General features: G+C 41.7%; 2 protein-coding genes across 2 annotated transcripts in view; one reads left to right on the top strand and one right to left on the bottom strand.

Annotated features, from left to right (window-relative positions):
* MTFR2 (mitochondrial fission regulator 2) overlaps nt 1-14,095 on the top strand; it is a 17,305-nt gene extending 3,210 nt beyond the window's left edge. Inside the window, exons 2-7 of the mRNA XM_008054216.2 lie at nt 4,499-4,603; nt 6,542-6,654; nt 7,539-7,774; nt 8,676-9,030; nt 12,158-12,332; nt 13,977-14,095. Coding sequence (XP_008052407.1) covers nt 4,499-4,603; nt 6,542-6,654; nt 7,539-7,774; nt 8,676-9,030; nt 12,158-12,332; nt 13,977-14,000 — 1,008 coding nt within the window. The 3' untranslated portion in view covers nt 14,001-14,095. The remainder of the gene's footprint in view (nt 1-4,498; nt 4,604-6,541; nt 6,655-7,538; nt 7,775-8,675; nt 9,031-12,157; nt 12,333-13,976) is intronic.
* Nucleotides 14,096-26,780: 12,685 nt separating this feature from the next.
* Nucleotides 26,781-27,232, bottom strand: LOC103256323 (protein dpy-30 homolog). Its single transcript, XM_008054214.2, is given in 2 exon segments — nt 26,781-27,006; nt 27,009-27,232. Coding segments are annotated over 2 exon segments (297 nt in total). The 5' UTR covers nt 27,202-27,232; the 3' UTR covers nt 26,781-26,902.
* Between the last annotated feature and the right edge of the window lie 160 nt (nt 27,233-27,392).

Raw genomic sequence — 27,392 nt, 5'->3', positions numbered from 1 at the left:
CCACTGCACTCCAGTCTGGGTGACAGAGTGAGACTCGAACTCAAAAAAAAAAAAAAAGTTCGATACGTAAAGCTTAATAAATCTAGAGTAAATCTGTAAGAGAGAAGATGACTTAGGCCTGAGAATTATAAGCAAATCCAATTTTGATCACTTCTTGAACATCTACTACATCTAAGACAATATACTTGGCTCTTCAACAGTTGAAGATTTACTTATCATTATTAGATTACTGGTGCCTTTAAGAATTTCTGTAGGTGGAGGTAGATGGAGGTGATTGTACTGGAGTAGTTTGAAGAATGTGAGTGGCAGCCTTCTTTTGAAAAGTTTACTTGTGAAAAGAAATTGAGAGAGGCCATCAACCTGAAGGGGCAGCAGAATTGAAATTTATTTTCTTTTGTAGTAGAAGTAATTTCAGCATGTTTGCTAGCACTGTGGAAGAAGCTTATAGACAGGAAGAAATATGAGATACAAAGGAGATTGAGTGATTGAGCAATACCCAGGAGAAGGTAGTTGGGTGGGGGAATCTAAATAAATAAGCCTTAGAAAGGAGAGAGACCATTAAGGCTTGAAGAATAGAAGTGAGAGAAGGTAGAAGTTTTGAATGGAGACAAATGAAATTGAGGTATGTCAAGTTGAAGTCCTTGGTTTTCGCAATAAGAGCAGAGTTGAGATCACTTGCAGGTAATGGAAGTGGTGGTGTTAGGAATTTCAAAGATTGGAGATTGTTTTGGGCAACATATATAGGATATAACAAGTTATGAAGCGATTATAGGATACCTGTGAAGACCTAGCTAAAGTCATCACGGATTGACAGTTTTTCTAAATGTCATTTTGTGATTTTTTTTTCTCTAGTTAAGAGCAGTTAGAGTAGTTTATTAATTAGCAGCATGAGAAAACATAATACCAAAAGAATGAACAATTTGGGAGGCTGAAGCAAGAGGATCTTCTGAGCCCAGGAGGTCTAGGCTGTAGTGAACTGTGATGGTGCCACCACACTTCAGCCTGGGTGACAAAGTAAGACCCCAATTCAAAAAATACATCATATATCTGTATTTACATATATGTAAATAGTATATAAAATTGCCTTCAGGCTATGTGTAGAAGGCATATATGAAACATAAATGAATTTCGTGTTTAGACTTGAGTCCCATCCCCAAGATATCATTATGTACACATATGCAAATACTAAAAAATCTGAAAAGAATCCAAAGTCTGAAACACTTCTGGTCCCAAGCATTGCAGATAAGGGATACTCAACCTGTATATACATATCGGGTTAAATAAAATATTTAAGAAAATTAATTTCTCCTGATTCTATGTTTTCAAGTGTGACTACTAGAATAAATTGATTTACATATGTGGCTTGTGATATGTTCTCTTGGAGAGCGACTTAGGTGATTCTTGTTTACCTACTAGATAATACCTACTAGTATACCTACTAGTAGTTAATACTTACTGCCCTGAAGTATTCAAAAGGAATACAGGCCTGTCTCCCCCCTCCCAAGAACTCACAGTCCAATGGAGGAGAGACAACTACCCGTGAAACAAAGTCACATGTCATTATGTGTCCTATTGTGTAGTACTCATTGGAACTAGTTTAGAGCTAAATAGAGTTTAGGAAGCTCCTGAGAGCAGAAATAACCAAATTTGTAGTGGAATGTGAAATGGATATTTAAAGACTAGTGAAAACTGAACCAGTGCTGGGGCTAGAGTTAGATTAGTTCCCTCTAAGCATATGGATGAATGCATGGCAGTTTAATATTGGCTTGTTTTTGAGACAAGGAGAGAATTGCCTAACCCAAAAGAGCATGTTTTCTTGTTAATGAATAGTGGGAAATTAAGTTAAATAGATAGGACAGGGCCAAGGGGCAGAGGACCTTAGAGGGTGGTTGGAGTCTGAATTGGAGCACACTGAGTATAATGTGAAGACTGGTTGACAGAATGGATGGAAGATTGTGAGGCTAGTTTATGGATTCAGTAATCATTGCTGGATGCAAATGTGTGGGTTTGATCAGATAATTTTAGAGCTAATGCCACTTAAAAGCAGAGGAATAGCAAAAGGATTTATTTATTTTTGGTTGGGGTCTCACTGTTGCCCAGGCAGGACTGTAGCGACATGATCATAGCTTCAACCTCCTGGGCTCAGGCAATCCTTCCACCCAAGCTCCTGAGTATCTTGCACTACAGGCATGCACCACCATGCTTGGCTAATTTTTTTTTTCTTTTGTAGAGATGGTCTCTCGCTGAGTTGCCTAGGCTGGGTTGCCTAGTTGCCTAGGTCTGGAACTCCTGGGCTCAAGCAATCCACCCACCTTGGCCTTTCAAAGTGCTGGGATTACAGATGTAGCCACAGTGCCTGGCTTTTTTTCTTTTCTTTTTCTTTCTTTTGAGTTGGGGTCTTGCTTTGTCATCCAGACTGAAGTGCAGTGGTGAGATCATGGCTCACCACAGCCTCAACCTTCTGGGCTCAGGTGATCTTCCCACCTTTTCCTCCTGAGTAGCTACCTGGGACTGCAAGCATGCACCACCACTCCTGGCTAATTTTTAAAACATTTTTGTAAAGATGAGGTCTAGCTGTGTTTTTCAGGCTGGTCTCCAGCTCCTGGGCTCAAGCAGCCCTCCTACCTCGGCCTCCCACATTGTCAGGATTATAGGAATGAGCCACTGCACCCGGTCTTGCAGAAGGATTTTATGTGCTGATGACTTCCAGATCTTTCTGTCCTTACGTAGTCCTATGGCCTTGATTTTTACCGATATGCCAGTGACTCCCAAACCCATTTTTCTTTTTTTTTTTTTGAGTTGAAGTCTCACTCTGTCGCCCAGACTGGAGTGCAGTGGCCGCTTCTGGCCACCGCAGCCTCGACCTGCTGGGCTCCGGCGATCCTTCTGCCTCAGCCTTCCGAGAAGCCAGAATTACAGGCAATGCGCTACCACGCCCTGCTGATTTTTTGATTTATTGTAGAGATGAGGCCTCGCTGCCCAGGCGGGTCTCGAACCCGCGGACTCGGGCAATCCACTCACCTCAGCCTCCCAAGGGCGCTAGATTACAGGTTGAGCCACTGAGCCCGGCTCATAACCCATTTTTCTAATCTTATTCTTAGTGCTGAGTTTGAGAACTGTATCTGTCTGCTTACTAGATATATTGCTTATTTGATATTGTCATGAAGATGCTAATAGGATGCTGCTTATATCTATTGCTCAAAAAAAACTTTGTTTTTGTTAAGAGATCTTATGAAAAATGATGAAAAGTTCACTTTATTATGTGTTTTTTTGGGGGGAGGGGAAGGTTCTTGTGGCAATAGTTGATACTAGTTTGGAAAGCCCAAGTTGAAGGACAAACTATTATTTGTGTAATTAGTAGCACATTTCACTTCTAATACCTTTTCAAGAACTGACTTCTAGCAGGCATATTCCACTGCATGTAAATCATTCTTTGTATTATCTGGGACCTGATTTACTTATTCCACTTCTCATTTCTCCTTTAAGGGAAATTACATAAGTATGCTCTTTATTACCTTACTGCTTGATACATTGAAACTGTCAATTTTTTTTTTTTTTGACTCAGAGTCTCACTCTGTTGCTTAAGCAAGAGTGCAGTTGCATGCTCACAGCTACCGCATCCTTGACCTGCTGGGTTCAGGTGATACTTCCGCCTCTGTTTTCCAAGTAGTTGGGACTACAGGTGCATACTATCATGCCTAGCTAATTTTTTGATTTATTGTAGAGACATGTCTCACCATGTTGCCGAGACTGGTCTTGAACCCCTGGGCTTGGGCAATCCTCTCACCTTGTTGTGAGCCACTGTGCCTGGCTGAAACTGTTAATTTTTGATTGGGCCCAAAGATGGGACTTTTAGCTGGGGGAAGGGAGGCAGGTTTTCTGAACAAAATTCCTCAAGGTATTTGGACATTCTCAGAAATAAAACAAAATTGTGGTGCTTTCTAAAAAGATCTTGGGCCGGGCTGAGTGGCTCAACCTGTAATCCCGCGCCTTGGAAAGCTGAGGTGAGTGGATTGTCTGAGCCTGTGGGTTCGAGACCCACCTGTGCAACTTGGTGAGACCTCATCTCTACAATAAATCAAAAAATTAAACGGGTGTGGTAACGTGCACCCGTAGTTCCAGCTACTTGGAAGGCTGAGGCAGAAGGATCGCTGGAGCCCAGCAGGTCGAGGCTGCGGTGGCCGGGAGCGACCACTGCACTCCAGTCTGGGTGACAGAGTGAGACTCCAACTCAAAAAAACAAAACAAAACAAAGACTCAACAAATCAACAAATAAAGACTCAACAATAAAAAGATCTTGGAAGGTATATATGTTTACTCCCATGTCTTTTTTTTAAAAACAAATATTAGTAAATTTAATCTTTTGATGAAGATACTTTAAGAATATGCTATTCTGTATTTTCTTTTTAAAAATACATGTTATTACATCTTTTACATCTCCTTTTTTTCAAGCGTGGTTACTCAGAGTACATTTTAAATAATCTTTATGTTTGAATAGGTTTTGCTGATTTGGGAAAATAAAGACTATGGATCAACTCGGAGTATTGTTCGTATTATTGGGAAAATGCTTCCTTTAGAACCTTGTCAAAGACCTAATTTAGGGGTAAGTAAACATGCATTTTTTAAGTAGTATGTGTAAAATAACTAAATATTTCTACAGATGCCTACATATATAAACAATAAAGGGATAAATGTTTTCTGCAAACCAAAAACCTTTAGTTTTACCCCTGGAAATAAGTCAGTTTATGTATTTTTTTGTTTATTTAAATCGTGCATCATTTAAAGACAGGATATGTCCTAAGAAATGCATCATTAGGCTATTTCATCACTGCAAACATTATAGAGTGCACTTACACTAACTTAGATGGTATAGCCTATTCCTCTCAAGCTACAAACCTGTGTAGCATGCTACTGTAATGCATACTGTAAGTAATTGTGACATGGTGGTATTCATGTATCTAAACATATCTAAACACAGAAAAAGTACAGTAGATGGGCAAGGTGGTGGCTCACACCTGTAATCCCAGCACTTTAGGAGGCCAAGACAGGCAGATTGCTTGAGCTGAGAGTTTGAGATCAGCCTGGGCAACATAGTGAAACCTCATCTCTACAATAAATCAAAAATTAGCTGGGCACGGCAGCATGTGCCTGTAGCTCCAGCTACTTGGAAGACTGAGGTGGAAGGATTGCCGGAGCCCAGCAGGTTGATGCTGGGGTGGCCATGAGGGTGCCACTGTACTCTAGCCTGGGAAACGGAGTGAGACTCCAACTGAAAAAATCATATACCTGTGTAGGGCACTTACTGTGAATGGAAACTGCAGTTGCTCTGGGTGAGTCAGTGAGTGAGTGGTGAGTGAATGTGAAGAAGGCCCAAGACATGACTGTGCACTACTGTAGACTTTCTAAGCATTGAACACTTAGGCTACACTAAATTTTTTATAAAAGCCATTTTTCCTTTAATAATAAATTAACCGTAACTCACTGTAACATTTTTACTTTATGCACTATTTCACTTGTTTAAAACTTTGATTCTTTTGTAATAACACTTAATGCACAAGCACATTGTACAGGTGTGCAAAAATAGATATTTTTTGTTTGTTTATTTGCTTTTTTCTTTTGAGTCAGGGTCTCACTCTATTGCCCAGGCTGAGAGCTAGAGTGCTGTGGCATGATCATGGCTCACTGTAGCCTTGACCTCCTGGGCTCAGATGGTCCTCCCGCCTCAGGCTCCTAAGGACTACAGGCATGTGCCACCACACCTGGCTGTTTTTTTTTTTTTTTTTTCTGTAGACATGAGTTCTTGTTATGTTGCCCAGGCTGTCTTTCTTGATAATCCTTATTTTGATAAGCTTTTTTTTTCTATTTTAAAAATTGTAAAATTTTTTTTACACTTTTTTGTTAAAAACAAAGACCACAAGTACACACAGCCTAACCCTACCCAGGGTCAGGTTCATCAATATCACTGTCTTCCACCTCCACACCTCCTCCCACTGGAAGGTCTTCAGGGCAATAACATGCATGGAGCTGCTATCTGATAGGATAACAGTGCCCTCTTCTGGAACGCCTCCTGAAGGACTGGCCTGAGGCTGTTTTACAGTTAACTTTTAAAAATGTAAGTAATAGGAGTACACTCTAAAATAATGATAAAAAGTATAGTAGATACTAGATGACAGGAATTTTTCGGCTCCTTTATAATCTCATGGGATCCACTGTGTATGCAGCCCGTCATCGACTGAAACATTATACTGCGCATGCCTGTAGCTACATTCACCGATGGGCAGGTATGAGCGACACCCGATGGGCTAATTTTATTGTGCATTTTATGATAGACGAGATTCACAAGGGGAGAGAGTATTCTATGTGCTTAAACTTTAGAACAACTTTTTCTCCAGTATTTTTTCTTGCTAACAGGTGCATGTTTTTCTATTGAATGTCCTTCTTTTTTCTTTCTTCTGGGTTATTAGCTTGTTTAATGCCATGGGCATGTGTTCTTCCCCAACTCTCCCTGCAGAGCTCTGACATGTTTTTCTTTTTACTTCAGCTGATCCCACTCTTGAACTCTGTAGACTCTGATCATTGTGGATCTGTGGTTCCATCTTTTGCTGATATTTTATGTGTGGCAAATGATGAAGAAGCCAATGATCTCAGATTTCGGTAATTTTATATGCTTATGTTGGGTAGTAGGGTGCAGGCTGTAACCTGAATTCTTGCATGTGTTGAAGTTTGTTCATATTGACTGAGCTTCTTTATTTTGTCTGTCTCTATACTGTGCTATGTCCTACTAATATCTTCTTAATAAGATATTATGGTTATGGTTATTTCTCTTATTTTTTTAAAGCTGATTTTTCTTAATGCACATTTAAACCTAACACTGGGCCTTGGAGGGGATGATTATTAAAGAGATGTCAGAATCATTATGTTCATTCTGCCTTCCATATTGGATTCTAGACTTACTATATTTTATATCTTTAGCTAAAACTTACACAGTGCTTACTGTGCATCAGGCAATGGTATTAAATATATTTTAAAATTCGAATGTGTTGCTGTAGGGAGCACTAACTTATGTGTTAGTATGTTGAGATACAGGCCTGAAGCACAATAATTGTCAATTATACAACTTATTCTAGTTAAACTTAATGTGTATCAAACTTGCTTATTAATTTTCAAAAAGGTAGAAGTCTATAAGTTTATCCATAATGTAATTCTGAATATAAGGCCCTTTGGGACCCTATGCAGAATTCTAAATAAATCAACTTCTCTGTGTTGAAAGTAAATAGGTAGAGCAATTACAGGGTAATCATTTTCATTTTATAATCTAAAAGCAAGCTTTGTTCTTTCATTCCCTGGCCACTTACGGGTAATCTGTCAGAGGCTACATTTTGTTCTTTGTGTTGAAAAACCAAAGCTAAAACTGTTGTGCTTGTCCTCAGTGAGTTCGGATTGATATCATTTTGTCGTTGTTTGCTTTTCATGAAAGAGTTTATTCCTCTTGATTGAAAATGACTCTCCTTCCATTTTTTCTTTCCTTTTACTCACAGAAGTAGTATATGGAAAAATGATGAAGAGGAGAAAATAGAATTTTTTCATCCCTTGCAACTAGTTAGGGACCCATTGCCACCTGCTCTGAGACATAAACAACCAGTGAAAACTGATCTGCCTGTAAATGAAGCTACGATGAAAAAAATAGCTGCCCTTGAAGATGAACTAACTTTTCTTCGCTCTCAGATTGCTGCAATTGTGGAAATGCGGGAACTGAAAAACGGTATAAATCCTGGCAAGTAACATTGGATTTTTGCTTCATTAGATGATACTCATGGTATAGCCTATTGCTCCTGGACTACAAACCCATACCATATGTTATTGTACTGAATACAGGACATGTAGTAATATACAGAACATCTAGTTATTTGTTTCGTTTTGTTTTTTTGAGTCGGAGTCTCACTTTGTTGCCCTGGTTCTTGCCTAGAAAATAATATGCATTATAGAGTGGATACAACAGTTTGAGTGTCTGTAAAACTACAAGTTGTTGATCACGTTTTCGCTTTTTTTTTTTTGAGTTGGAGTCTCACTCTGTCGCCCAGACTGGAGTGCAGTGGCTGCTCCCGGCCACCGCAGCCTCGACCCGCTGGGCTCCGGCGATCCTTCCGCCTCTCCTTCCGCCTCTCCTTCCGCCTCAGCTTTCCAAGGAACTACAGGCGCGCGCTACCACGCCCGGCTAGTTTTTGATTTATTGTAGAGATGAGGTCTCGCAGTGCCCAGGCGGGTCTCGAACCCGCGGGCTCAGGGAACCCGCTCACCTCAGCCTCCCATAGGCGGGATTACAGGCTGAGCCACCGAGCCCGGCTTGTTTTTGTTTTTTTTAATGGAGGATGATGTTCAGGTTGTATGTGAGTAACTGAAGTGACACTTTTTGAAGTGCATTCTCCTCTAAGCCTCTTTTTGGGCCTACAATGAAAATTCCTTCTTGGATTAAGAATGAATTCACAATTTGGCTTGACTCATAGAAATTACTAAGCAGATGGGATTGAATCTCCTTCCTGGCTGCCACATCCTTGCTGCCATATCCCTATTTTCAGGAGCATTACAAAAATTGCTCCTGATTTGGTTCTAACTGGTGGTATATATTATATCAGGGAGAATTTTGTGTGATTTTTAAACAATGACTTTGTTTTTAGGCTCCTTTGACTTGAGTGATGGGCCTGTTGCTTTGGGACAGATGCTATCACAGGCGGCTGCTCAACTGAATGTGCATCCTGACTCGCTTCCAGGCTTGGTGCTCTCATCTCCTCCTCCTCCACCACCACTTCCTCCTCAGTTTTCTTCTCTCCAGCCTCCGTGTTTTACTCCCATACAACCAGGACCTACTAATATTTGTGACTCGGATAATCCAGCTATTGAAATGAACAAACAGCACCCACGTGCTAGTAAGACCAATTATAGTCATCATTCAAGCCAGAGAAATAAAGATGTTCCAAACATGTTGGACGTTCTAAAGGATATGAATAAGGTTAAGCTTCGTGCAATTGATCGGTACGCTATTGTGATTTGAGAAATGAACTGAAATTTTATCAATGTATTTAGAAAAAGATCATTATGTTTATGAAAGTTAACATTATATGAATCTTTTTTATTATTTCTTTTTTATTCCTGAATACCCTTCCCAGAGATAGTCACATTTAATTCTTTTTATCTTCATATTTTTGAACCATTATTTTGCTGTTTTTTGGTATTTTAATTATATTTACTTTCCATTGTAGGAGATTAGGAATATATTCTCTTAAATATTCTATCCAGCACACATATATGCTTCTTTCTGATATAGTTAAACCACAGTCTTTAGTTAAATCAGTATTCAAAGTTTATATCCTTATTATAACAGTAAACATTCACAGATAAGCCATTTCATATAATTTTTTTTAAGAGTTGAGGTCTTGGGCAAGGTGCCGTGGCTCATGTCTATAATCCCAGCACTTTGGGAGGCCGAGGTGAGAGGACTGTCTGATCCACGGGTTCGAGACCAGCCTGGGCAACTTGGCGAGATCTCATCTCTACAATAAATCAAAAAATTAACTGGGCATGGTGGTGTGTACCTGTAGTTCCAGCTACTTGGGAGACTGAGGCTGAAGGATCTCCTGAGCCCAAAAGGTCGAGGCTGTGGTTGCCGGGAGCATGCCAGTGCCCTCCAGCCTGGGTGACAGAGGGAAATTCCAACTCAAAAAAAAAAGTTAGATCTTCTGTTGTCCAGGCTGGAGTGCAGTGGCGCAATCATAACTCGCTGCAACCTTGAACTCTTGGACTTGAGCAGTTCTCCTACCTCAGCCTTCCACGCTTGTCACTTTCAATAGCTTTCTAGCTTCCAGCATCGGGTTGCAATTCTTACCTACTGTCTCTACTTCCAATCTCTTTCTCCTTGTGGATACGTGTTTTTTTAATTTCTTTGCTGTCATTTTAGTAGGATTTTTACAAGGGATCTGTCATGCTTACCTGGAAACCCCTCAATGAGGTTTTTGGTGAGAAAAAAGATGTATTGTCTACACAATAGTGTTAGGACTGAGAAGTCATGTCAGTATCAATGAGGTTGTGAGTTTGATCCTTGTATGAGGCAGCTTCTAGAGAAAAATCTCAAGGCTATAGGTACTCGCTTGGTCCAAACTAGATCTTGTACTGGTATCATTGAACTTAGTCAATATAGCATGATGACTGTGTTACTGTTAACATCACTATAAAAACAATGAGAAAGCCACTAGACTCTACCTTTTATCCCCCTGTTCTCTCATTAGTTGCTTCTCCAACTAACTTTTGTTTCATAGGTTCATGAGACACCATGAGACACCTACACATGTCCTGCACAGGTTGTCTCACTTCCATCTTCTTGTTGTGGACATAGTGTCCCTATTCATGACCAGACTCTTCTCTTGGTCACTGGTTTCCCTTCTGTCTTCTTCTCAAGGCTTTCACTTAAAATGAGCTCTTCTGTCTTCTGTATCATCAAATCTTTCCTCTTTACTTTATTCTTCTCACACCTGAATATTTTTCATCTTCAAAACATGTGTACTCTCAGCTGTTGCTCTGTTTCTCTGTTCCCTTTTCTGATAAAAATTCTTGAAGTCTATAGTTTGTTTCCATCTGTCACTGCCTTCTATCCACTGTAATGTGATGTCTGTCCCCATCACTCCACTGAAAACTGCTATTGTCAAAGGCACCAGTGACTCCATGTGGCTAAATCCAATGGTTACCTCTCTCTTTCTTTCTTTTTTGAGTTAAGGCCTTACTCTGTTCCCTAGGCTGGAGTGCAGTGGTGCAACCATGGCTCACCACAGCCTTGACCTCCTGGGCTCAAGTGATCCTTGTGCCTCAGCCTTCCAAGTAGCTGGGACTACAGGTATACTCCACCTCGCCCGGCTGTTTTTTTGTAGAGACGAGGTCTCACGATGTTGCCTAGGCTGGCCTTGAACTCCTGGGCTCAGGCGATCCTCCCTCATCAGCCTCCCAAAGTGCTGGGATTATAGGCCTTAGCCACTGCGCCCAGCCCAATGGTTACTTCTCATTGTTCCTCTCACTTGATCTCTTGGCAGCATTTGATACAGTCTACGTTTTTCTCCTCCTCGGAGCACTTAAAAAATTGATGCACATAATATTTGTATATATTTATGAGGTACATATAGTAGTTTGTTACATGCATAGATTGTGTAATGATCAAGTCAGGTTATTTAGGATATTTGTGCCCTGGAGTATTTATCATTTCTTTGTGTTGGGAACATTTTAAGTCCTCTTTTCTAGCTAGTTTGAAATATACAATATATTGTTGATGACTGTGGTCACCCTGCTCTGCCATCAAACATTGGGACTTGTTCCTTCCACCTAACTGTGTGTTTGTACCCACTAACCGACCTCTTCATTCCCTCCTCCCACTCTCACACTCCTCCCTTCTTCTGGTATCATTCTACTCACTACCTCCATGACATCATCTTTTAAATTTTTTAGCCTGTTTCCCAGGCTGGAGTGCAGTGGCATGATCATGACTCACTGAACTCCTGGACTCAAGCAATCCTCCCACCTCAGCCTCTTGAGTACCTGGGATTACAGGTACACACCACTGTATGTGGCTAATTTTTTAAAAATTATTTTTTTAGAGATGGGGGTCTTGCTCTGTTGCCCAGGCTAGTCTCAAACTGCTGGCTTCAAGTGATCCTCCCACCTCTGCCTCCCAAAGTGCTGGGATTATAGACGTGAGCCACTGTACTCGGCTGACTTTTTTAGCTACCACATAGGAGTGAGAACATGCAGTATTTGTCTTTCCGTGCCTGACTTATTTTGCTTAATATAATAACCTCCAGTTCTGTCTATGTTGCTGCAAATGGCAGGATTTCATTGTTTTTTTTATGGCTGAATAGGATTTAACCAAGACCACTAGCCAAGTAATAGTTGACAAATCCCAAGTCATAATAAGCTTGTGGGTGAGCCCAAGTCACATGGTTTCTTGGCTTTCTGATTCTCACTTCATTGTGCTCTCCAGATTCCATATTCCATGGCAAAAATGTCATGTGGACTAATTAGATTGTAATGTATCATGCTTGTATTCCTGCTACGTTTGTCAACAAGGAGCTACGATTACATCAAAGTCTTAAATTACTCATTTAAATTTTTTTTTAAATAGGTCACCAGGCGGTAGACCCATTTGTAACAGGAAAAGACAAAGTTTACATTGGGACCCAGTGTCTATAATATCTCATGCACTTAAGCAGAAATTTGCATTCCAAGAAGATGATTCCTTTGAGAAAGAAAATAAATCTTGGGAGTCTTCCCCATTTTCTAGTCCAGAAACTTCAAGGGTGAGCTATAATAATGTAAAATTAATTTTTTTATTTTTCTCAAGTATACTGTTCATGATAGAGCATTTCATTCAAGTTCTCTTAAAGTAATTATGCAGAATGGGTTATACAATTGTCTGTTGATGCTGCTAATGTTTCAATTGTTTTGTTAATTTGACATGCTCATTTTCAGTTTTAGTCTAGTATGAGGTCTTTTAAAATAGAACACTTACATTGAACAACTTGTGCATAAGTTTATAATGATTTATCCTAGACATTTGCCAATTTGATGCTGCTGTCTGCTGTGTGAACTGAGCGTGTGAAACTTTGAGAGGCCCAGGAGAGAATGGTGCAACAGATTGACCATAACCATGAGGAAATGTGAATCCTTTGATATTGTTCTCAGTCAAATATAAAGACTTTGGATTATGTAGTTGAACAGAATGCTAACTCTGTTTTTAAAAATGTGATAAGATCATAGTTATCTTTGATGACGGTGCTTACTTGATGCTTAGAAGGATACATACTGTATTGTAAGCACCGGATCCTTAAGGTTGCTCCTTACTTGAAGTATTTTCTTAGATTTAGAAGTCATTCTCATTTGGGAGAGGGTTTTCACGTCTCATATTTTAGTTGAGGCAGCACCTAAGAGTAAGCCCTGGGAATGAGAGTGTGGAAGAGGCCAACGTCTGAAGTCAGGTAGAGAGCACTGAGGGGCGAGACACCAGCAGAGGAAGAGACCGGGAAACTAAGGCACAGGGCCCTCAAAGAGCAGAATGGCCAGGGAGTCGTCCTGCTCACATTCCAGCATGTGCAGTCTCTGAGGTTACGCATGCACGTGTGTGTACTATAGCTAATGTTCAGCATGTTGACTCAGAAAATTATATATTCTTTTAGCTATTTAAGCTATTTAAGCGGCCACCGCATTCCAGTCTGGGCGACAGAGTGAGACTCCGACTCAAAAAAAAAAAAAGAAAACAAAAAAGTATGTAGTTTACTTTAGCACTGTTACCATCAGAACTGTAAATGTGTCTAAATGTCTAATTTTAACATTTGTGTAGCAATTTATAGCTGGCAAAGTACTTTCCTCACTCGTCTCATTTGTTCTTCACAGCAGTATTTCCCCCCATAGGTTACTTGTTTTATACACGAGGAAAAGGAGCCCCATAGTGCCTGTAATCCCACATCCAGGGGGCAGAGCAGAGACTAGAACGTGGTTTATTAAAATTCTAGGAGATTTGAAAACTCGTTAACTAAGACATTCACTTGGCTGGAGCACACAGTATATTCCAGTGATAGTGGATCGATAACATACTCCTGGGTTGTCGTATACTGCTTGTTCAGTGTCTCTTAGCACTTTCTTTCCAAACACCTACGAACATCTTAGAGAAAGAATAATCCCTTTTGATATAGTTTGTAGCATCTACTTTCGACTGGACACAGAGGGACTTAGATTGTCGTTGCCTGGGAGCTCAGCCTGTCTGCTCGGCGTGTCTTGCTCAGTTTTCTGTCCTTGTTTCTGAGCACAATCCCTGACATACAGCTGACTCTCAAATCACTATTTGCTGTTGACTGAATTAAGCCTCAGAGGGTTGTCTGGTGCTTGTCTGGTCATTCTTTTTTACATTACAGTAATTTTTGTGTTAAACATTTGCTTTATTTCAGTTTGGGCATCACATTTCACAGTGAGGAGGACAGTGAACTAAGGAAGAACTGAGAAACACAAAAGCTGTTGACTAAAGTATCAGCAGCAAAAGCTGTGTCCACACTTTGAAGGAAAGACTGCAGAAACATACCAGCCTGTCACTGTGTTTCCAAGGATCTTTTTTTCCATTAAGTGAAGTTAAATGAAGTCTCTATACTGGGATATATTAATATAGAGAGGTCTGAGGAGTCTTGACTTTTAAGAATACTTGCCTCTAGTTTTGGAAGATCCAGCTATTAACTGGTTGCTGATGATAGTTGGGGTACAGTTTTTTAAAAAAATATATGTTATTGTTGAAAGCGGAATACATACTTCAAATGATTGTCTTAAGCAATTATGACTTCCTAATTTAAGAGCCTTTGAATCTTTAAAAAATTGGTAGTGAACTGGTTTACTTGGCCTCTAGTAACTTAGAGCTTTTCAAAGAGGATTAAAAATTAAAACTTGGCTGGGTGTGGTGACTCACGCCTATAATCCCAGCACTTTGGGAGACCAAGGTGAGAGGATTGCCTGAACCCATGGAAGACTTTTCTTGATGAGTTTTATCTATACCTGCTATGTAAATATGTATGCCTGTCATTTTTGTTTCCTTTGTTCCTTATGACATAATTTATACTCTGTTCCATTGTAAATAAAGTGTAAAATATGGCTTTTGAACTTGGCTGTGTCTTCATGAAGTCTGACCTTTTTCTCTTTGAACTTTTTTTGTGAGGGGGAGTGCTTTATTCTTTTGAGAGAGTCTTGCTCTGTTGCCTAAGCCAGAGTGCACTAGCACTAGTGTGAACATAGCTTATTGCAGCCTCAATCTCTTAGGCTCAAGTGATCCTCCAGCCTCATCCTCTTGAGTAGCTGGGATTACTGGTGTGTACCACCATGCCTGGCTAATTTTTTTTATTTTTGTAGAGGCGAGGTTTTGCTATGTAACAGACATATTGTCCTTCATCCACATACTAATGTGATAGGCAAATTTACATTTCTTAAGACCCTTTGGCCTGTGCAACAGCCAAGGAGCTGAGATTAACATTTTAGTAGACTCAGCATCCGCCATTTTGCCAGGCTCTTCACTCTTTCAAAAGCTCAGATTGCGACAGTTTTGTTGTTGTGGCAGAGGATAGGTTGCCCCGCCCCACCTCCTCTCCCAACCCCTTTCCTTCTGGCCACCTTCTATGTGGGAGTGGCCATGCCGTAGTCATCTTATGACCATGAGGAAGAAGCTTTAAACCGCAGAGACTCAAAGCCTGACACTGCTGAGCTGTTGAACCAACCAGACTTCTTGTTATAAGAGAAAAGATGAATGAGACAAATATGCCTGTGGTTTTTCTGTTACTTGCAGCCAAAAGCATTTGTAATATATCAAGTCTAGGAATGTAGTTTTGATACCTGCCTGTTATTTCTTCTGTGATTGTTTTTCAGTACTTTTTAATCCTGCCATTGATAGTTTGTTTTTGCTGTTTTTCCTGTACCCTCCTATATTTTTTCCCTTCCCTTTCCTCTTCTCATTATCCTTGATAGTTCTTTTTCCTTGAAATAGCTCCTTTTCATCCTCCAAGGTAAGCAGTCTTGCATTTTCAGTTTTTTAATTCCATTGTTCAAAAATGTATAATCAACAGCCCCTCCCCCCAAACCAGCGGAAATCTTTAGAAGATACCATCCTCTGCCAAGTAAAGTCTATTTGTTGGCAAACCTCAACTAGATTTTTTGGACGACTTTTCTGTTCAATTTCGGAAGGAATTTTCTGCCTTCCCAAAGCACATTTAGGTACCAGTGCATCATGGGGATTGAGCTGAGCTTGGGCTTTCCTTTTTTAGAAGTACGACACCTGGTGATCAGGGGACCATGGCCATGTGCCCTAGAATCCCCTTCAGGAGTGGCCTGAGTTTGGACTCCTGGTAACTTGTGTTCACTATAAAGTTCCTGTGAGTCAGAGATTCAGTTTAGGGCTTCACCATCAACTTAGATACAAAATGACCTAATATCATATTGGATAATTTTTTGGAACTTACTTATATTGTGACTGCTGCAAGTTTCTCTTGCAAGTTACATAAATGTTAGCTTCTTCCTGACTAAAATGTTCTCTGTTTTATCCTGGAAAAGTCCCTTCTCCTTCCTCAGATTCCTTAAACTGGGTTGCATTCCTCTTCCCAATTAGCTGTGAGTTCATCTCTATGTACCAAGGTGTTGGAGCAAGGGCATTTGACAAAACATTCTGATACTATTTTATATTTGGAAAACGAAAAAAAATTTATGATACAGACTCCAGAAAGAACACTGTTCAAAATTCTGACGGATTGAGATGTGCAGATGACAGTGGTCTTCAAGGCAAGGAGGGAGTCACAACTTCCTAGGAGTGTGGATCAGTCTGAAGGAGGGGACCCCAGATTGAACTTAGTGGCACAGGGCTGGCTGTTGGAGAGAGCATCGTTTGATCTTACTTTTACAAGAGAATATATTTGTGCTATCATTACGAAATCTAAATAAAGCTTTCTGTCTTAGTCCATTCAGGCTGCTGTAATAAAATCCCATAAACAGAGTGGCTTATAAACAGCAGCTATTTATTTCCTTGTGGTTCTAGAGGCTGGCAAGTCCAACATCAAGGCACTGGCAGTTTCAGTGTCTGGCGTGGCCGGCTTTCTGGTTCATAGACAATGCCTTCTTGTGCTCCTACATGGTGGAAGCGGATAGCTAGCCCTCCAGAGTTTTTTTTTAATAAGAATACTAATCCAAATCTTGAGAGTTCTTCCCTTATGATTCTAAGCACCCCATAAGGCCACAACTCTTAGTACCATCACTTGGGAGGGTGGGTGGGTAGGATTTCAACATGAATTTTGGGGGAACATTCAGGTCATTGCTAATTAGGTTTTGGGAGAAACAGACAGTTACATGGAGGATAATTTGGATGGCAAGAAGGGAAAGCATTCTACATAGATTTTGCTGGCTAGAAAGCACGCAATTTCCTCAGATTGGAGAGGTCAGGTATGCAATGGATTTATTTTAAATTGGCCATCTCCCCCCCCCAGAAAAAAAAACTCCAAACAGGTCAAGAAGAGTGAAGTGTGAGATTTTTTTTTTAATCAGAAAAAGGCTCCTGCAGGTTGGTTTCTCTGGGAAACCCACTCTGAGTAGAGGTGGCTGTGTGGGAAGTCTCTCTGGGGGTGTTCTCATACCCCTGCAAGGGAAGGAAGCAGGAATGGGAGATGAGGCTCTTGGACTTTGATGTCATCGTCACAAGGGCCTCCACAGATCCCCTGAGCGGCTCTGGAGTTGTCCCCATCACTCTGGGGTTGTTGAGTCTTTACACTTTCCTGTTGACTAAACACTGGGGGGAGGGGCATGACCTTGAACAAAGCAGTCTTCTTGGGCCAAGGGCAATTTCCATTGAGAGTTGTCAGGTCTGAAGATGGATCATGGTGGTGCCTCACAGTTCATTACAGACATGGATTCTAAAGATGTCAAAAAGCTCACCAAACAGACTTAATAGCTTGCCTTACACTGCAGTTAGCTTGAGTCATGCAAATTGTCCAGAATTCCCGGTACTCACTGCCTGTCATCCTTCAACCAGGCTAGTTCTTTTACTTATCTTTTTTTTTTTGAGTCAGAGTCGCACTCTGTTGCCCAGGCTGGAGTGCAGTGCCATGGTCATGGCCACCATAGCCTCAACCCACTGGGCTCAGGCAATATTTCCACCACCACCTTCCAAGTAGCTGGAACTACAGGTATGCACCACCATGCCTGGCTAAGTTTTTGATTTATTGTAGAGACGAGGTCTTGCCAAGTTGCCCAGGTTGATCTCGAACCCTTAGGCTCTGGCAATCCTCTTGCCTCCGCCTCTGTCTCCCAAAGTGCTGGGATTACAGGCGTGAGCCACCCCTCCTGATTACTTGTCTTCTTGAAAATGTCTGCTTTCTAAAAATTGAAGATAGAGTGGGGTAGGAAAGCCTTCCTGTCACTAAAGAGCTATTCCTGTCAGCTCCCCAGTTGTCTGTGCCCACAGGCTTGCTTGTGGCCATACCCAGCAACTTCTATAGCAACACAAGGGAAACTAGGGGTGGGCAACCTATTGGCTGGTTGGCCACTGCTTTGTCCTTTTTCTCTTCATGAAAACTTCAGCAATTATCACATCATGAGGATGTATCAGGAGAACGGAGTTACCACTTCCTGGACTTCAGTCTCCTCAGCTGCTCCTATCTTATAATGTCACTCATCTATTTATTTAGGCTTTGCCTTACGATAGGAAGAATTTAAGGCAGTTTACAAGGATATGAAATGCAAACAAAATAAGGTAACAAGAATCCAAGAGAAAAAAAACTTCAGGCTGCAGTTTTCTTTATTAACCACAAGAGGACAGTATAACACCGAGGGCACCCAGGCTGACGGCCACTGCTAACCTGTGACCACATTCAGATATGAAATTTTTAGAAATTATAGACGAAGCAAAGGTTAGATGTAGTATTAATTGCAAAAGCAGCTTGTTTTAGAGGGAACTCACAAATTACAATACAGCCAAATCCTTGATATATCTGAGATCATTCATGCCATTAGGCTAATTCAACCCTTTTCCCAGCAATATAAATATTCTCTTTGATCAGTGATGAAAGCCAGTGATGGTATTGCTTAATTGTTAAACTTCAACATTACAGCAGGATCTCCACAAGTTCTTTAGTTTGAGTACAATTGTTTATTTCACTACTAGGGAAAACACAAGGTTAATTTTGAATAATTACAGTTTTTGCTTCTATATGAGTAAAGATTGGTCAATTAAAGTGGTAGAATTTTTTAAAGGTTAGTTAGTAACATTTTATTATTCTTGTTATATATATTGTCAAATTTTTTTTTTTTTTTGTAAAGATGTGGGGTACAATTCAGGGTTAGGTAAAACGTTGATTATGCAGGTACCCTTGTTGATGAAGTATACTCCTCCCTCCCCTAGCGGTTTCCCTCAACTGCCAATCCCACCCACCCCCGACAGTTTCCCACTACTGCCAATTCCTTTCTTAGAGTATTATAATTGTTCAAGGTCCGCTTATGAGTGAGAACATGTGATACTCTGTTCTTTGTTTCTGTGATAGATCACTGAGTGTGATCGACTCTAAATCCACCCAAGTTGTTGTGAAGTCCATATGTTTATCCTTAAAGTGGTAGAATTTTTAATAGGCATACCACAACTTATACATGCAAGTAAGTGCTTCCAAAGATACTGTACTTGGCTAAAAAATTATCCTCCCTTCATTTTTCCTCTCTCGCCTGTGAGCCCAGCATCTTCCCACAGTTGAGATAAGGGTGGTTAGAAGCTAATTCTGGGGGAGGAGAGGCAGGTGGGATGCGGGATAGGCAGTAGTGGGAATCTGCGGGGGGGGGCACACCTCATCAACAAGGGTACCTGCATAACGAACATTTGTATACCTAACCCTGAATTGTACCCCACATCTATAAAATAAACAAATTAAAAGTTAAAAAAAAAAGAAGCTACTCCTGGCCGAGGTATCAGAGATTTCAGATCCATCTGCTGGGGCATGGAATTACAGTGTGTGGCACAAGAGCCACTATGCCAAGGATTATTCCGTCCCACGAGGTTTCATTCTTTGGTATCAGCCTAGTTACCCTCACTAAGGGTCCCTTCAGTTCACCCCTCACTGCTCTGGTTTCAGCTTTGCCATAAACATCTGGTGGTTAGGGGCTTGTGCCGTGTTTGCTTCTGCCAAGACTTCTTCCCTGGACACCAGACCATTCTTCTTTCTTTTTCTTTTCTTTTTATTTTTCTTTTCCTTTCTTTTATTTCTCTTTTCCTCCTCCTTCTTGAATTTTTGAGTTGACTTCTCACTCTTTTGCTTGACTGGAGTGCAGTGGCCCAATGGTACAATCGTGGCTCACTACGGCCTTGACCTCCTGGATTCAGGTGATCCTTCTACCTCAGCTTCCCAAGTAGCTGGAACTGTAGGCACATGTCACCACACCCAGCTAATTTTTAAGTTATCTGTAGAGATGAGATCTTGCTGTGTTATCAAGGCTGGTCTTGAACTCCTGGGCTCAAGCAATCCTCCTACCTTGCTCTCTCAGAGTGCTGGGATTACAGGTGGAAGCCACTGTGCCCAGCCTAGACCATTCTTTCTGCCTTTCAAAGTCTTGCTGTCTGTGGCCACTGACAATGATAATCGTAATAGCTAAATTTGTTCAATATCTAATTTGCATCAGCTTCTGTGCAAGGTACTTTACAGGAATTAATTTATTAAATCTTCATGACAACCTTATGAGGTAGGTGCCATCATATTCCCTTTTCATAGAGGAGGAAACTGAGGAACAGAGAGGTTAGTACTTTATGTAAGGAGACATATTCCTCCTAGGAATCAGCTAAGCCAGGACTCACACCTGGGCTGTCTGGTTTCAGAGTCTGAGCTCTGTTTTTTTTGAGTCGGAGTCTCACTCTGTCGCCCAGACTGGAGTGCAGTGGCCACTCCTGGCCACCGCAGCCTCCACCTGCTGGGGCTCCGGCGATCCTTCCGCCTCAGCCTTCCAGGTAGCCGGAGCTACAGGCGCGCACTACCACGCCTGGCTAATTTTTTTTTTTTTGGATGTATCATAGAGATGAAGTCTCGCCAAATTGCCCGGGCGGGTCTCGAACCCGCGGGCTCAGGCCATCCACTCACCTCAACCTCCCCAGGCGCGGGATGACAGGCTGAGCCACCGAGCCCGGCTGAGTCTGAGCTCTTAACGGCTCCTCTAGCCCTTCCTCCCAAGTCTCCACGGACATCACCAGCACCTCAGCTGGCTTCAAAAGCCGTCTCCCTCGCTCGGAAAGCGCCACGGAACTTCTGGTCCCCCAAGCGCCGGGCTGCTGTAACGGTGCCTTGGTGTTCGTTGTTTTCACCACAAGGGAATTCCTACTCACACGGTTTAGAAGCATTTTTCTCCGGCTTTCCTTAACGTCTTCCTCGCCCTCTGGCAGCAAGTAGGATGATTTCCCACCCAGCTTAGCACAGATCTGCTACTGGATGCGTTGCAGTCATTGTGGCTTCCCAGTCTGTCTCTCCCCACGCCTCGGGCTCTCTTAAGCAACTTGAGGGTAGGAACTGGTTTTATTCGGCTCATTTCCCGCTTTATGTGAACAAAAGCCAGAGCCAACGACTAGTGAGCACGTCAATGTGTGAAGAAGGGTGCTGAGTATGCAGGCTATCTCATTTAATCGCAACTGTCCAAGAGAGATATTATTATTATTATTCTATTATTATTATTATTTTTGAGTTAGAGTCTCACTCTGTTGCCCAGGCTGGAGGGCAGTAGAACACTCATGGCTACTGCAGCCTCGACTGGCTGGGCTCAAGGGATCCTTCCACCTCAGCCTTCCAAGTAGCTGGAAGGACAGGCACATGCCACCATATCTGGCTAATTTTTGGAGGCACTGTAGAGATGAGGTCTTGCCAGGTTGCCCAGACTGGTCTCAAACCCACAGGCTCAGGTAATCCTCTTACCTGGGGGCCTCTCAAAGTACTGGGATTATAGGCGTGAGCCACCATGCTTGACCTAAGAGAGATATTATTATCTCCATTTTCTAGATGAAGAAAATGGAGCCTATTGAACTCAAGGTCAGTTGCTGCGTAGTAGAAGAGCTGGGATTGAATCTGAGGCTATCTGACTTTAGAACCTAGCATGCAACTCTTTTTTTTTTTTTTTTGAGTTGGAGTCTCACTCCGTTGCCCAGTCTGGAGTGCAGTGGCCGCTCTCAGCCACCGCAGCCTCGATCTGCTGGGCTCTGGTGATCCTTCCGCCTTTCCGCCTCAGCCTTCCAAGTAGCCATGCCCGGCTACCATGCCCGGCTGATTTTTTAATTTGTTGTAGAGATGAGGTCTCGCTGCCTAGGCGGGTCTCGAACCCGCGGGCTCAGGCAATCCACTCACCTCAGCCTCCCAAAGGTGTGGGATTACAGGCTGAGCCACCGAGCCCACCTGCGTGCAACTCTTAGATGATTCATCTTCTATTGACACCTGGGTTAGAAAATAGACTTAAGGTAAACTCATTTAGTTAAAACCACACCTAAAATTTAATAACACACCCCAAAATATAAAAAAATAATGCAAGTTAATTATTCAAATCCATGCAGGTAGAAGGTTTCAGAGCTGAGATTTAAACTAGGACTGCCAGGGACTTTTAGTCCAGTGTTGATGGCCAATGTTTGAAGTAAGTGAATGGTTGAACTGGATGATATCAGGATTGGTCACAAATGAGATGTGACTTTCAAGTAATTCAAGTGATTTTCTTGGAAACGTTGTAGCCTGACTCTGAAGACATTTCCTAAAGACTGGTTCTAAAAATATTTTGAGCAATGGCGACATTGACTGTGTTACCTAGAAACACTACTCATCTTAAATATAGAATTTCTGTTAGCTGGACATGGGGTCACGTACCTGTAGTCCCAGTTACTTGAAAGGCTGAGGTGGAGGGATCACCTGAGCCCAGCAGGTCAAGGCTACAATAGCCATGAGTGTACCTGGGTAACAGAGTGAAATTGACCCCCTGCCAAAAATATATATTAATATAAATATAAGTATATATTCATAATATCTAGTAAGAGTGTCAATAAAACAGTCATAGGACTTTAAAATCATCAATATATTTTGTGGTTGATATTGCCTGGATGAGTATTCTAATCCAAGATTTAATGTTAGTTTTAATAGATGATGGAGTAAACCTTGAAAGAAGATAAAGGTGTTCTTGACTATTTAAGTTAAAAGCAGGCTAATTTTCACAAAAGTTATTGAAGTATAGCATCAGAAAGATGTACATAGGACTTTTATACCCATCTGTTATTTCCTACTCGAACTGAATACTGTGACCAAATTTATTCACTAAAAAAAGCAGGTGAAAGGGAAAATATCATGCTCATTCATTCCTCTTCCTTTAATAGCATTTGTGCCTGCTATCAGGGATTCCTAACTGCATAAATTGTTGACACTGGTGACAATCAGTTTGGGGTGAATGAAAACATTTTGTTGAATTCCACTGATTTTTGAGCATTTACCTGCTATAAGCTGTGTTGAGCATTAGAGCCATAGTTTTTAGGGCATGCTCTGTTCTGCAAGAATTTTAACTTTTCCCTCTTTCAACCTGATGTCAGACCTAGAGTTTTAGAAGAAACATTAAAATGATCTCTTGTATCCTTCTATCATAGTTGTTTGTCTTCTTTTCCTCTGTCTGACATCACAGGGAGAAGTTGGGGTGAGTAGAAAGAGCATAGACTGAGGAGGGGGGCACTGGAGGGCTAGTCCCTGCAATGACCTTCATTGACTGTCTTGCATTAGGCAAGTCTTTTAACATATGTTGGCTTCAATTTCCTTCTTTATAAAATGAAGACTTGTGAAAGAACTCTTTGACTAATTGCTTAGAGGATATAAAATGAGTAATTTTGAACTCTGTATCACTTGCCCATAGCTTATTGTAGCTGCACAAATAACTAAATATATTGACCCTATTTTGTTATGTAGACAATGCAAGATGATGTGTCTATTGTGATATGTTTATTTTTGTCATTGTTTTGAATAAGATGTTTACTCATATCTGGTCATTACACCTAAGTTGTATTTTTTTCCCCTTTATTTTAAAGATGTGGAGGACAATTCAGGGTTAGGTATACAAATGTTCACTATGCCAGTACCTTTGTTGATGAGGTTTGCCCCTCCCTCCCCTGGCAGTTTCCCTCAACTGCCAATCCCACCACCCCAGACCTGAAATATTTTCCTTTGCCCAAGTAATTCATAGAACACCAAGGATCCTTCAAGGATAATGAACCATGAAAACATTTCTATTTCAGAATTGTGCCCATAAGATCCTGATTATACTGGCTTGCTCTTTTTGAAGGAAAATGAAGGAAGAAGGAGAATTTCTGTATTTTTGCTTTTATGAATTCAGTGATGCATAGCACCACCATACATGTGCTTATACGTGTGTGTGTGCAGATGTAGGCTGCATGTGGGTAGGGGATTGAAGGTGTCTCTTTGGCATCTAAACAAGGCCTGATTCCAAAATGCCTGCTGTGTTCCAGGGACCATGCTAAGTCCCAAAGATATAATAAAACACCTTTTTTTGCTTGTTTGTTTTGAGTTGGGGTCTCATTCTGTCACCCAGACTCGAGTGCAGCGACATGCTCACGGTTCATTGCAGTCTCAAACTCCTGGGCTCAGGCAGTTCTTCTGCCTCAGCCTCCCAAGTAGCTGGGCCTACAGGCACATGCCACTGTGCCCGGCTATTTTATTTTTTTATTTTGTGGAGATGTGGTCTCACTGTGTTGCCCAGGCTGGTCTTGAACTCCTGGGCTCAAGCAATCCTCCAGCCTCGGCCTCCCAAAGTGCTGGGATTACAGGTGTGAGTCACTACACCTGGCCTAAAACACCTTTCTTTTTTTTTTTTTTTGAGTCGCAGTCTCACTCTGTCGCCCAGACTGGAGTGCAGTGGCTGCTCCCGGCCACTGCAGCCTTGACCTGCTGGGCTCTGGTGATCCTTCCGCCTCAGCCTTCCAAGTAGCCGGAATTACAGGCATGCGCTACCACGCCCGGCTGATTTTTTGATTTATTGTAGAGATGAGGTCTCGCTGCCCAGGCGGGTCTCGAACCCACGGGCTCAGGCAATCCACTCACCTCGGCTTCCCAAAGGCGCAGGATTATAGGCTGAGCCACCGAGCCTGGCTGTAAAACACCTTTCACACTCACCTCGACTGCAGCTCTTGCTTGGCTTAGCTTGTGATGATCAAATGTTTAGTCAAACCTTTCTTATTTGAGATCTATCCAGTTGGTAAAGGACCCATTCTATTTTCTTATGGTCCTCCTCTTCAAAGCACTTAGCCAGTAAGTGTTTTGAAGATGAAAAAAATCATCTTTGCTTTGAATATATAGTATTTTTAAAAAGGCTCCTACTCTTGTAGTGACGGCACACTTTTTGAAAATATTCAATAGTAAGATGCATGTAGTTCTTTCCTCTTTAACCTTGGGGAAGTAAGAATGCTGAATTTAAATAAAAATGTTAAGGTGTTTTCTGAAAAATTTAAATAAAAATTTATTCATATAATCATGATAATTCCAACTATTAATACAAGGGACCAAACTCAGTATACACCTGGTACAGGATAAAGATTTCTAAACAAACAACTTCTCTCAAAACAAAAAACAAAAATAAAATGCTTATTTATTTATTTATCAAGATCTCACTCTGTTCCCCAGCTGGAGTGCAGTGGCATGATCATGGCTCACTGCAGCAGTCTTCACCTGCTGGGCTCAGGCGATCCTTCTGCCTCACCCTCCCGAGTGGCTGGGACAACAGTTGTGCACCACCACGTCTGGCTAATTTTTTGATTCTTTTTGGAGACACGGGGTCTCACCTTGTTGCCCAGGCTGGTCTTGACATTTTGGGCTCAAGCAATCCTCCTGTCTCGGCCTCTCAGAGTGCTGGGATTACAGGTATGGGCCACTGTGCCCAGCTACATGCAAATTTATGTTAAAATAATCAAAGTAGATTGGGTGCTGTGGCTCACGCCTGTAGTCCCAATTACTTGGAAGGCTGAGGCGGAAGGATCATCTGAGCCCAGCAGGTGGAGGCTGCAGGGGCTGTGAGCGTGCCACTGCACTCCAGCTTGGGCAACAGAGTGAGACTCTGACTCAAAAAAGCATAGCTTGGCTCCTAAGAGGAGTTCCACTGTACAGTGAACAATTTAGAGGGTGCTTGGAATTGTATATCCACCTGGGAATATGCAGAGAAGTTTGCATCCAGGGACGTTTCACCAGTATGGTGAGGGATTCAGGACATCCTATTTTATAAGGAGGAGTTAATCCAATTTGAAGTCTAATTTGGAAGAAGAGGCTGAGGGGGGAACATGGCAGCGCTCTTCATCCAGCGGGAAGTTGATCTTATGCTCCAGATGGCAGCTGTGGGTTCCTGGGCGGAAGTTAGGGGAGCAGATGTCAAGAAGAGTCTCAGAGTCAAGAAGAGCCAAGAGGGCTGCTCGGCTCCCCAGGAGTGAATACATCCTGAGGCTGTGAATTCCATCAGGACCTCCCTCGGAGGTCATTTCTGGCCAAAGACTCCCAATATGCCCTCAGTAGAAGGGCAGAGGGACTGGTGGAATGACTGTGGACCACGACCAGGAAGGCTTGGCTGCAACCTCATGGCTCTGTGACCTGGTTTTGACATTAAGTGTTTCATTTAGAATATTCACTCACAATTCATTAATGTAGATTTATTGATGCTATTAATAGGAATAACAATACACAACAATTTATAATTTACTATTATGAATACATTTGTATGTATGTATGTACGTATTTATTTATTTTAAATAACATTTTGACAGTTTATTTTTTTGTTTTTTGAGTTGGAGTCTCACTCTGTCACCCAGACTGGAATGCAGTGGCCACTCCCGGTCACCACAGCCTCGACCTGCTGGGTTCCAGTGATCCTTCTGCCTCAGCCTTCCAAGTAGCTGGAACTACAGGCACGTGCTACCACGCCTGGCTAATTTTTGACTTATTGTAGAGATGAGGTCTCTCCAAGTTGCCCAGATGGGTCTTGAACCCACGGGCTCAGGCAATCCACTCACCTCAGCCTCCCAAAATGCTGGGATTACAGCCTGAGCCACCGAGCCCGGCTGACAGTTTATTTTGAAGGACATTTTAAAAACAAAGTTAAAGACAATCTGGGAAAAATTGCACAGAATACTTTCGTTAAATAAGTATGGTAATGAAAACAGAATAAGGGAAATATGTTCTCTTCTGTAACTCTGGAAATAAGTTCTGCTGTCCTGAAGGTTCTTACATTTCCAAAAAAAGAGGGATAATCATGGCAATTAAAGCTGCCTCTTAATCATGTAAATCTACAGTAGCAACCAAATTTTTCTGTTCTTCCCAATTAATCAGTTTCGATCTTCAAACTGTGCCTTGTTTTTTAAAAGATAAGATGCTAGAAATTCAATGGGATTTGGTGGTCTTTCCTTTGCAAGCACAGCAAGGCCCTGTATAGGATAGGCACAACTGTCTGATCCAGGTAGGCGCGAGTGGGCAAAGACTGGAGATCCACCTTCTGTTTTGATGACTTTTCTGCATTAATCTTCTCATTTTCCACTATCCTCTCCATGCTGTCGGTGAGGCCGTACTCGGCGTGGGGATTCTCTGCCACCTGCGTCTGGCCCTCCAGCTTCTGCTCCGGCTCCATGGCGGCCCTCACGCGTCTTGGTCCTGGGACACCAGTCTTGGAAAACAAGGGCCGCGCATTACCTGGGCGGTCATGCCTACATTTGTAATATAATAACAAAGAAAAATGAGTTAGAAAGAATAGTTATACCTAGCAAAATCAAAGAACAAGGGGAAATATATATATATATATATTTTTTTTTTTTTTTTTTT

The sequence above is a fragment of the Carlito syrichta genome, unplaced genomic scaffold (genome assembly GCF_000164805.1).
Source record: "Carlito syrichta isolate Samal-C Ts95f unplaced genomic scaffold, Tarsius_syrichta-2.0.1 Scaffold289251, whole genome shotgun sequence".
NCBI lineage: Eukaryota > Metazoa > Chordata > Mammalia > Primates > Tarsiidae > Carlito > Carlito syrichta.
The sequence above is the reverse complement of the archived record's forward strand: the minus strand, read 5'-3'. Positions and strand labels throughout refer to the sequence as shown.